At 49.3% G+C, this 12,220-nt stretch overlaps 1 protein-coding gene across 1 annotated transcript in view; it reads left to right on the top strand.

Moving 5' to 3' along the window:
- The window catches only part of cep128 (centrosomal protein 128), a 351,185-nt gene that overhangs the window by 320,450 nt on the left and 18,515 nt on the right, over positions 1-12,220 (top strand). Inside the window, exon 21 of the mRNA XM_078406913.1 lies at positions 7,770-7,883. Within this exon, the coding sequence (XP_078263039.1) occupies positions 7,770-7,883 (114 nt within the window). The remainder of the gene's footprint in view (positions 1-7,769; positions 7,884-12,220) is intronic.

Genomic DNA, 12,220 nt, shown 5'->3' with positions numbered 1-12,220 from the left:
CTCCATTTCTTTGCGTTCTTGGCTCGAGCTGTTCCCAAACCTTTTCCCAAAGCTGTTCCCCGGTCTTTCCACTGACTGGATAGTATGCATCAAAAGGGGGCGTACAACGAGATCTGGGTGTCCTAGTGCATCAGTCACTGAAAGGAAGCATGCAGGTACAGCAGGCAATGAAGAAAGCCAATGGAATGTTGGCCTTCATGACAAGAGGAGTTGAGTAGAGGAGTAAAGAGGTCCTTCTGCAGTTGTACAGGGCCCTAGTGAGACCGCACCTGGAGTACTGTGTGCAGTTTTGGTCTCCAGATTTGAGGAAGGATATTCTTGTTGTTGAGGGCGTGCAGCGTAGGTTTACTAGGTTAATTCCCGGAATGGCTGGACTGTCATATGTTGAAAGACTGGAGCGACTAGGCTTGTATACACTGGAATTTAGAAGGATGAGAGGGGATCTTATCGAAACATATAAGATTATTAAGGGGTTGGACACGTTAGAGGCAGGAAACATGTTCCCAATTTTGGGGGAGTCCAGAACCAGGGGCCACAGTTTAAGAATAAAGGGTAGGCCATTTAGAACGGAGATGAGGAAAAACCTTTTTCAGTCAGAGAGTTGTTATTCTGTGGAATTCTCTGCCTCAGAAGGCAGTGGAGGCCAATTCTCTGAATGCATTCAAGAGAGAGCTAGATAGAGCTCTTAAGGATAGCGGAGTCAGGGGGTATGGGGAGAAGGCAGGAACGGGGTACTGATTGAGAATGATCAGCCATGATCACATTGAATGGCGGTGCTGGCTCAAAGGGCCGAATGGCCTCCTCCTGCACATTGTCTATTGTCTAAGAGCTTTTCACTGTACCTCGGTACACGTGATAATAAACTAAGCTGAACTGTACATTAAACAAACCATGCCGATGGGAGAGGGGAGAAGAGGGAGGTGAGACGAGACCCTGACTGCTGGTGGCCTTGCCGAGGCAGCGTGAAGTGCAGACGGAGTCGATGGAAGGGAGGTCGGTTTGCGTGATGGTCCGGGCTGCGTCCACCATGTAATTTAAGAGAACACACACACTTCACTTAAGTGGTGAAACAATATTACATGGAACAACGCAAGAGAATACTGTGTTCTTAGAGCTCCTGAGTGTTTGTTCATCCTCCCAGCTTGCAGCTTGTTCAAGAGCTTGCAGGTGCAGCGGTAAGCCGTAAGATTTCTTCTCTGCCTTCTCTCATTGCGTGGGACTAAGATTCTCATTGAGTGGATTTTGATGGAAATCCACTTTGAATTCAAGTATCTTCATGTGATACTCCTCTCTTCATAATTGCCACGCACTGTAATCACGAATCCATTAGTGACTGTTTATTTCTCATCCGCCCATTGAGTGGAAATATGTAATTGTTAATTACAAGCAGCGTCTCGTCTCCATCTCCAACTAGTGGCGCAAAAACGGTGGCCCATCCATGTTCTCCAGAGATGCTGCCTGACCCACTGAGTTGCTCCAGCATTTTGTGTCCTTTCATTTAAATGCTGTATAGTGCCTGTTATAATACAATTTGTGTCTATCCCTGGTGAATCAGCATCTGCAGTTCCTGGTTTCAACGTGTAAAAGACACTTGGACAGGTACATGAATAGGAAAGGTTTAAAGGCTTTGGTCAAATGGGACTAACGTAGATGGGGTAGGGTTGCCAACTGTATTAGCTGAATTGGATTGGCCCGTAAAGGGACCGCCCTTGTCCCGTATTAGGCCACGGTAGCCGCTGTAGGCCCGGACACTGTCGGCCCGGACACTGTAGGCCCGTACACTGTCGGCCCGGACACTGTAGGCCCGGAGGCCCGGGCGCCACCTAACGGAGGTTGCACAGCAACCCACCTCCCGGCCCGGGCGGCCGCCATTGGTGGAGCGGGAGCATGTGGCCGCTGGCTGGGTGAGGTCACGTGGGGAGCGGGGCGGTGACGTCACCTTTTGTCCCTTATTTGGGAGTGAGAAAGTTGGCAACCCCTCGTGCTGAATGACTGTGATTCTCTTGAGAAGGGCAAAAGCCTGTGGTGGATAGCACACTCTCAAGGAAAGCCAAGGGATGGGCTGTAACTGCTGTCATAGAGTTATAGAGTGATACAGTGTGGAAACAGGCCTTGGGCCTAACTTGCCCACACCGGCCAACGTGTTCCTTCTACACTAGTCCCATCTGCCTACATTTGGCCCGGATCCCTCCACACCTGTCCTATCCACGTACCTGTCTAAATGTTTCTTAAACGTTGCGATAATACCCTGCCTCAACTACCTCCTCTGGCAGCCCGTTCCATACACCCACCACCCTTTGTGTGAAAAAGTTACCCCTCAGATTCCTATTAAAACTTTTCCCCTTCACCTTAAACCTTCGACCTCTGGTCCTCCATTCCCCTACTCTGGGCTAGAGACTCTGTGCATCTCCCCGATATATTCCTCTCATGTCCTTAGCAGCAATTTACAAAATACGGGGCGGCACGGTGGCGCGGTGGTAGAGTTGCTGCCTCACAGCGCTGGAGACCCGGGTTCGATCCCGACTACGGTTGCTGTCTGTACGGAGTTTGTACGTTCTCCCCATGACCTGCGTGGGTTTTCTCCAAGGTCTTCGGTTTCCTCCCACACTCCAAAGACGTACAGGCTTGTAGGTTAATTGGCTTGATATATATAAATGTAAAATTGTTCCCTAGTGTGCGTAGGATAGTGTGTGTGTGCGGGGATCGCTGGTCGGCGCGGACTCGGTGGGCCGAAGGGCCTGTTTACGCGCTGTATCTCTAAGCTAAACGAAAAAATATAAAAATATTTCTCTAAACTAAACTAAACAACTAAAAACTGAATTGAAATGCCGCAAACCATAATCAGGGAGTAAGAACTACAAGGGAGACAGTTTGGAAAATGATGCGTTGAAAGGTTAACTGAAGAGACGTGAAGGTTGCAAGTGGAAGCTGGGATCTGCTCAGGCATAAAGTTACATCTGATCCAACCAAGGTCGATCTGAGCCCACACTCTTGCAGGTCCTTTCTGTAAAATGAACAAGTTCAAGCATGCTGGTCACATACAGTAATGCCAAGGAAATCATCTTCGCCCAGACAAAGCACTGAACCGGTTTGGCTAGGCAGAGCACAACACAACATCAACCCAGGGGCAGCACGGTGGCGCGGTGGTAGAGTTGCTGCCTCACAGCACCAGAGCTCCAACCTGACTAAGGTGTGCTGCTGTCTGTCTGTACGGAGTTTGTACGTTCTCCCCCCCGTGACCGCGTGCGTGGGTTTTCTCCGGGTGCTCTGGTTTCCAACCACACTCCAAAGACCTACAGGTTTGTCGGTTAGTTTTACTTTTAGAGATACAGTGCGGAAACAGGCCCTTCGGCCCCACCGAGTCCGCACTGACCAGCCATCCCCGCACACTGACACAAGGCTACACACACTAGGAACAATTTACACTTATACCAAGTATACAAACCCTAGCCAATTAACCTACGAAACTGTACGTCTTTGGAGTGTGGGAGGAAACTGAAGATCTTGCGGCACGGTGGCGCAGCGGTAGAGTTGCTGCTTTGCAGCGCTTGCAGCGCCAGAGACCCGGGTTCGATCCCGACCACGGGTGCTGTCTGTAGGGAGTTTGTACGATCTCCCCGTGACCCGAGTGGGTTTTCTCCAAGATCTTCGGTTTCCTCCCACACTCCAAAGACGTGCAGGTTTGCAGGTTAATTAGCTGGGTAAATGTAAAAATTGTCCCTAGTGTGTGTACGATAATGTTAGTGTGCGGGGATCGCTGGTCGGTGCGGGCTCGGTGGGCTGAAATGCCTGTTTCCGCGCTGTATTTCTAAACTAAACTAAACTGAACTAAACTAAACTAAATCTCAGAGAAAACCCACGAGGTCTCGGGGAGAATGTACAAACTCCGTACAGACAGCATCCTTAGCTGGGATCGAACCCAGGTCTCCGGCGCTGCATTCGCTGTAAGGCAGCAACTCTGCCGCTGCGCCACCGTGACCGCCCACAATTGGCTTCGGTAAAATTGTCCCAGGTGTGTGTAGGATAGTGCTAGTGTACGGGGTGATCGCTGGTCGGCATGGATTCCATGGCCGAATGGCCTGTCTCCCTGCTGTATCTCTACCTAAACTAATCTTTATCAGAATATTCAACCGACCCATTCTTAGAATGAATAAACAACAGTTTTTAAAGTCTGATATATCTTTAAATCAATTGTACATAGCCAACGCACAAAGTAAGTATTTATTTTGCGTTCATTTTTTGTGGCATTTAAAGTTTAGTTTAGTTTCGCGGTACAGCGCGGAAACAGGGCCTTCGGCCTACCGAGTCCGCGCCGACCAGCGATCCCCGCACATTAGCACTATCCGCCGACCGGGGAGAATTTACTATTTTACCGAGCCAATTAACCTACAAACCTTTGGGGTGTGGGAGGAAACCAAAGATCTTGGAGAAAACCCACGCAGGTCACGGGGAGAACGTACAAACTCCGTACAGACGGCATCAGGATGGAACCCAGGTCTCTGGCGCTGTAACGCCACCGTGCCACCGCACCACCGTGCCGCCCCGCTTCAGATTACTCTCCTGTTTAAAAAGATTTTGCAGATCTTGTGTAAGATTATCAAGGCTACTTAACCAGTTGAAAGGCTGAGGTATAATGCTAAATTAAAAGCATCTTCAAATTGACATTGAAAGAACTAAAATAAGTTATTTAATTGGTGTTGGACCCATTTCAAGTTTCACATTATTGACTGGCTTTGAGGTATGGTCTGATGGTGAATTGAAAAAAACATCAAAGGCTGAAGGTTGATGAGAGAAAGGAATTATAATGAAAGGAGTGTGTGGGAAGGAATTGCAGATGCTGGTTTAAACCGAAGATGACGCAAAAAGCTGGTGTCACTCAGCGTGTCAGGCAGCATCTCTGGAGAGAAGGAATGGGTCACGTTTCGGGTCGATACCCTTCTTCAGACTGTTTGGGTCGAGACCCCTCTTCAGACTTTCTTCTGATAAAGGGTCTCGACCTGAAACCTCACCCATTCCTCTATCCAGAGATGCTGCCTGTCCCGCTGAGTTACTCCAGCGCTTTGTGTCAAAACTGAAAGGAGCACTGATTTACTCTGAGGAAGACACAAAATGCTGGAGTAACTCAGCGGGCCAGGCAGCTTCTCATTGATTTACTCTGTGTCACTGTGCTGGATTAGGGGCAAGATCACTTCACATTCGTTCACTTACTGAATAGTGAAAGGCCTGGACAGAGTGGATGTGGAGAGGATGTTTCCACTAGTGGGAGAGTCTAGGACCAGAGGGCACAGCCTCAGAATTAAAGGACGTTCCTTTAGGAAGGAGATGAGGAGGAATTTCTTTAGTCAGAGGGTGGTGATTCTGTGGGATTCATTGCCAAAGTCGGCTGTGGAGGCCAAGTCAGTGGATATTTTTAAGGCGGAGATTGACAGATTATTCTTTAGTATGGGTGTCGGGTTATGGGGGAGAAGGCAGGAGAATGGGGTTGAGAAGGAAAGATAGATCAGCCGTGGTCGAATGGCGGAGTAGTCTTGATGGGCCGAATGGCCTAATTCTGCTCCTATCATTTATGAACAATCTATCAGCCCTGTGACATTTTAGGGACCCTAATCACATAAAACTGAAATGGTTCCAAAATTTTAATTAATGGCAGAAATGTATACATTTCTAATAGCAATTGGTCTTGCAGTAGATTATGGAAAGACCTGCCTGTGGAGCTCATTAAATCTTCATGTTGTACAAGACTGCTTTACTTCACTTTAGTTCACTTTAGAGATGCAGCGCGGAAACAGGCCTTTCGGCCCACCGAGCTTGATCTGACCAGCGATCCCCCAGTACACTAGGTAGACACAAAATGCTGGAGTAACTCGGCGGGTCAGGCAGCATCTCAGGAGAGAAGGCATGGGTGACGTTTCGGGTCGAGACCCTTCGAAGAAGGCCTTACAGTGCCAGAGACCCGGGTTCGATCCCGACTACGGGTGCCGTCTGTACGGGGTTTGTACGTTCTCCCCATGACCCGCGTGGGCTTTCTCCGAGATCTTCGGTTCCCTCCCACACTCCAAAGACGTACAGGTTTGAAGGTTAATTGGCTTGGTATAAATGTAAAATTGTCCCAACTGTGTGTAGGATAGTCCTAGTGTGCGGGGATCGCTGGTCGGCGCGGACTCGGCGGGCCGAAGGGCCTGTTTCCGCACTGTATCTCTAAACTAAACCTCTACTAGAGCTGCTGCCTCACAGCGCCAGAGACCCGGGTATGTAGTCAGAGGGTGGTGAATCTGCGGAATTCATTGCCACAGACGGCTGTGGAGGCCAAGTCAGTGGGTACTTTTAAAACAGAGATGACAGGTTCTTGATGAGTAAGATTCCAAGTTTGCATGGAGAAGGGAGGAGAATGGGGTTGAGAGGGAGAGATAGATCAGCCACGATTGAATGGCGGCGTAGACTTGATGGGCCGAATGGCCTAATTCTGCTCCTCTGACTTATGAACTTCTCACACCACACATACAATTGAAATAAGGCAACCGTGTACATCATTATAAACAACTGGATTGGGCAATTGATTTGCATGTCCGATACAACATCGAAGACAGACACAACTTGCTGGAGCGGGTCAGGCAGCATCTCTGGATCGAAGGAATGGCTGACGTTTCAGGTCAAGACCCTTCATCAGACCCTTGCATGTAGTTTCTTGAAAACAAGATGCTGTCTGTTGGAGTTTCATAGAATTTCTATTCTTAGTCTGACACACTGACTTTTGACTTTAGAGATACAGCGCAGAAACAAGCCCTTCGGCCCATCGAGTCAGTGCCGACCAGCGATCCCCGCACACTAGCACTGTCCTACAGACTAAGGACAATTGTTACAATTTTCACCGAAGCCAATTAGCCTATAAACCTGCGCGTCTTTGGACTGTGGGAGGAAACTGGAGCACCGGTGGAAAACCCACACAGGTCGTGGGGAGAACGTGCAAACTCCGTACAGACAGCACCCCTGGACAGGATCGAACCCGGGTCTCTGGCGCTGTGAGGCAGCAACTCGAAAGGCAGGAGAATGGGGTTAGGAGGGAGAGATAGATCAGCCATGATTGAATGGCGGAGTAGACTTGATGGGCCGAATGGCCTAATTCTGCTCCTATCACGTGTGATCTTATAACTCTACCGCTGTGCCACCGTGCCCGTTTTTTTTTTGATACCTCAAAGCTGGTTCTTCCTCCTCCACTAAGACGTGTAGGAAAATAACTGCAGATGCTGGTACAAATCGAAGGTATCACAAAATGTTGGAGTAACTCAGCAGGTCAGGCAGCATCTCAGGAGAGAAGGAATGGGTGACATTTCGGGTCGAGACCCTTCTTCAGACTGGTGTTAGGGGGGCGGGACAATGAAAGGATATAGGTGGAGACAGAAAGATCGAGGGAGAACTGGGAAGGGGGAGGGGAAGAGAGGGACAGAGGAACTATCTAAAGTTGGAGAAGTCGATGTTCATACCGCTGGGCTGCAAGCTGCCCAAGCGAAATATGAGGTGCTGTTCCTCCAATTTCCGGTGGGCCTCACTATGGCACTGGAGGCCCATGACAGAAAGGTCAGACTGGGAGTGGGAGGGAGAGTTGAAGTGCTCAGCCACCGGGAGATCAGGTTGGTTAAGGCAGACTGAGCGAAGGCATTGAGCGAAACGACTGCCGAGCCTGCGTTTGGTCTCACCGATGTAGAGAAGTTGACATCTAGAGCAGCGGATACAATAGATGAGGTAAACTAAGACATGGTGCATGTTTGCAGGATTCCCAACATCACCGAGACATGATTGAAGAACGGTACACGAAGTACAAAGAGATTGTGAAATCCTTGCAACAGCAGCTGCAAGATTCAACGAGGAGAATCCAGGCGCACCAGGTAAAGTGACTTGAAATGCTCAGCGGAAGCCTTTCAAATGGTACGTTTCTTTTCCAGCTGAGTTCGGGCCCTAATTGCTGAATAAAGATAAGGGTCTCAACCCGAAAAGTCACCTGGGAAAAAATACGCTTGGGTAGTTTACCTGGAGGAACAGCACCTCATATTTCGCTTGGGTACTTTACTTCCCAGCGGTATGAACATTGAGTATAAGAAAATAACTGCAGATGCTGGTACAAATCGATTTATTCACAAAAAGCTGGAGTAACTCAGCAGGTCAGGCAGCATCTCGGGAGAGAAGGAATGGGTGACGTTTCGGGTCGAGACCCTTCTTCAGACTGATGTCAGGGGGGCGGGACAAAGGAAGGATATAGGTGGAGACAGGAAGATAGAGGGAGATCTGGGAAGGAGGAGGGAAGGGATGGACAGAGGAGCTATCTGAAGTTGGAGAAGTCGACGTTCATACCACCGGGCTGCAAACTGCCCAGGCGAAATATGAGGTGCTGCTCCTCCAATTTCCGGCGGGCCTCACTATGGCACTGGAGGAGGCCCATAACAGAGAGGTCAGACTGGGAATGGGAGGGGGAGTTAAAGTGCTGGGCCACCGGGAGATCAGTTTTGTTAATGCGGACCGAGCACAGGTGTTCAGCGAAGCGATCGCCGAGCCTGCGCTTGGTTTCGCCGATATAAATAAGTTGACATCTAGAGCAGCGGATGCAATAGATGAGGTTGGAGGAGGTGCAGGTGAACCTCTGTCTCACCTGGAAAGACTGTTTGGGTCCTTTGATGGAGTTGAGGGGGGAGGTAAAGGGACAGGTGTTGCATCTCGTGCGGTTGCAGGGGAAAGTGCCCGGGGTTGGGGTGGTTTGGGTAGGAAGGGACGAGTGGACCAGGGAGTTACGGAGGGAACGGTCTCTGCGGAACGCAGAGAGGGGAGGGGATGGGAAGATATGGCCAGTGGTGGGGTCCCGTTGTAGGTGACGGAAATGTTGGTGGATGATATGTTGGATCCGCTGGCTGGTGGGGTGGAAGGTGAGAACGATGGGGATCCTGTCCTTGTTGCGAGTGGGGGGAGGGGGAGCAAGAGCGGAGCTGCGGGATGTAGAAGGGACCCTAGTGAGAGCCTCATCTATAATGGAGGAGGGGAAGCCCCGTTTTCTGAAGAACGAGGACATCTCGGAAGCCCTAGTCTGAAACACCTCATCCCGGGCGCAGATGTGGCGTAGACGGAGGAATTGGGAGTAGGGGATAGACTTTTTGCAGGGGACCGGGTGGGAAGAAGTGTAGTCCAGATAGCTGTGCGAGTCGGTGGGCTTGTAGTAAATGTCCGTCACTAGTCTGTCTCCTGTGATGGAGATGGTGAGGTCCAGAAACGGGAGGGAGATGTCAGAGATAGTCCAGGTATATTTAAGGGCAGGATGGAAATTGGAGGTGAAGTGTATGAAGTCAGTGAGTTCTGCATGGGTGCAAGAGGTAGCACCAATGCAGTCGTCGATGTAGCGGAGGTAGAGTTCGGGGATGGGGCCAGTGTACGTCTGGAACAGGGATTCTTCGACGTACCCGACAAAGAGGCAGGTCATTGACTTCTCCCACTTCAGATAGTCCCTGCTTTCCCTCTCTATCCCCTCCCCCTTTCCAGCTCTCCCACTAGTCTTCCTGTCTCCGACTACATCCTATCTTTGTCCCGCCCCCTCCCCTGACATCAGTCTGAAGAAGGGTCTCGACCCGAAACGTCACCCATTCCTTCTCTCCCGAGATGCTGCCTGACCCGCTGAGTTACTCCAGCATTTTGTGTCTACCTCTGAAAAGTCACCTATTCATTTTCTCCAGAGGTGCTCTCTGACCCGCTGTATTACTCCAGCTTCTTGTTTCTGTCACAGGCTTAGCTTGGACACAAAATGCTGGAGTAACTCAGCGGGACAGGCAACATCTCTGGAGAGAAGGAATGGGTGACGTTTCGGGTCGAGACCCTTCTTTAGACATCAGTTCGGTTTAAACCAGCATCTGCAGTTCCTTCCTACACATAGGCTTAGTTGAGTTTAGTTTATTGTCACGTGTACCGAGGTACAGTGAAAAGCTTTTGTTGCGTGCTAACCAGTGAACGGAAAGACAATACGTGATTACAATCGAGCCGGCATTCTCCTCTCTCGCCTCTCTCAATAATGTGATCGATCCAAGGTAAATCCAAGGATTTATCCAACTTAACGCTCTTCAATGGTCCCAATTCCACATCCTTTTTGATCTCAAAATGTATTCATGTATTAGTTTTTAGTATTAGTTTAAGGGTGGCACGGTGGCGCAGCGGTAGAGCTGCAGTCTTACAGCGACAGAGACCCGGGTTCCATCCCGACCATGGGTGCTGTCTGTACGGAGTTTGTACGTTCTCCCCGTGACCTGCGTGGGTTTTCTCTAGGATCTCCCACACTCCAAAGGTTTGTAGGTTAATTGGCTTTGGTAGAATTGTAAATTGTTCCCTCGTGTGTAGGATAGTGTTAGAACGTGGGGATCGCTGGTCGGCGCGGACTCAGCGTGCCGAAGGGCCAGATTCCGCGCTGTATCTCTAAACAAAACTTCACAATCACCCAATCCTCCATGTCACAGCCAATTAACCAATAAACCTGCAAGTCTCTGGAGTGTGGGAAGAAACCTGAACACCCGGAGAAAACCCACGCAGGTCACGGGGTGAACTTACAAACTCCGTACAGACAGCACCTGTAGTCGGGATCGAACCTGGGTCTCTGGCGCTGCAAGGCAGCGAGTCTACCGCTGCGCCACCGTGCCACCCCTATGGTAGCACATTCATCATGTAGCTGGACGGCAAGTATTGGACAGACATGGAGTAATGATCAGTTCAAATCCCATGACCGCAGCTGGGAAATTAAAAATCTGTTTCAAAATTTCAAAAAATTAATGGTATTGAATTTTACACGTTTTTTTAAAAGCCCAGACTGTCCTTTAAGGAAGAAAGCTTGGTGTTTTTCTGGATTATAAAACTGACGGTTCCTAGTTTGACGTCAGGTTAGAGTGGGACTGGAACTCACGACCTCTGATTGAAAGAGACTGCTTCTGCAGACCTGGGGCTATCAAGTAAATGACAAGGAATAGCCTTTAATACACTTTTAATATTTTCCCCAATAATTTAATTCTGTCTGGTAACTCAATGTCCCAGTACGATGGTAATTACTTTATTTTCCCTGTCCTTCTGTGAACTATTAGAGGAATAGTCATAGAGTGATACAGTGTGGAAACAGGCCCATCGGCCCAACTTGCCCACGCTGGCCAACATGTTCCAGCTACCCTAGTCCCGTCGGCCCACATTTGGCCCGTATCCTTCTAAAGCTGTCCTATCCACCTACCTGCCTGACTGTTTCTTAAACGTTGGGATAGTCCCATCCTCAACTACCTCCTCTGGAAGCTTGTTCCATACACCCACCACCCTCTGTGTGAAAAAGTTATCCCTCAGATTCCTATTAGATCTTTTCCCCCTCACCTTGAACCTATGTCCTCTGGTCCTCGATTCTCCTACTCTGGGCAAGAGACTCTGTCCATCTACCCGATCTATTCATCTCGTGATTTTGTACACCTCTATAAGATCACCCCTCATCCTCTTGCGCTCCAAGGAGTAGAGTCCCAGCCTACCCAAACCTCTCCCTGTAGCTCACACCCTCTAGTCCTGGCAACATCCTCGTAATAGGATTAAAGCAAAGGTCTGAAAATCTCGGTGCCAGGCAACTAAAACTCCCTCATACCATAATCAGCCTTCTTTGTACAGTTCCACTAAGTGTGAGACAGAAGCTGTTTTTCTTCTCATTGAAAATCCTGAATGGTTTTAACATTCTTTGTACTAGATTATCCCCCAAAGAGAAACCTCTGCTGAAGCAATCAACCTTACTGTTCCCCTCTTCTGAAGAGGTCCTGTGGAGTGTTTATTTCTTGAGGTTCACTCATACTCAGTGTAATGGAGGTTATATTGGGAGGGAAAGAATAGCATATTTTTGTAAATGAAAGCAGTGGATAAAACAGACCACAATCAGTATGCGCAGGAAGGAACTGCAGGTGCTGGTTTACACCGAAGGTAGATACAAAAATGCTGGAGTAACTCAGCGGGACAGGCAGCGTCTCTGGAGAGAAGGGTCGAGCGGTCGCCTATTGGTCTGAAGAAGGATCTCGACCCGCAACGTCACCGAGATGAGAAAACATTTCTTCACACAGAGAGTGGTGAGTCTGTGGAATTCTCTGCCACAGAAGGTAGTTGAGGCCAGTTCATTGGCTATATTTAAGAGGGAGTTAGATGTGGCTCTTTTTGCTAAAGGGATCAGGGGGTATGGAGAGAAGGCAGG

Source organism: Rhinoraja longicauda, chromosome 10 (assembly GCF_053455715.1).
Source record: "Rhinoraja longicauda isolate Sanriku21f chromosome 10, sRhiLon1.1, whole genome shotgun sequence".
Lineage (NCBI taxonomy): Eukaryota > Metazoa > Chordata > Chondrichthyes > Rajiformes > Arhynchobatidae > Rhinoraja > Rhinoraja longicauda.
This window is presented reverse-complemented; position numbering and strand designations above follow the sequence as displayed.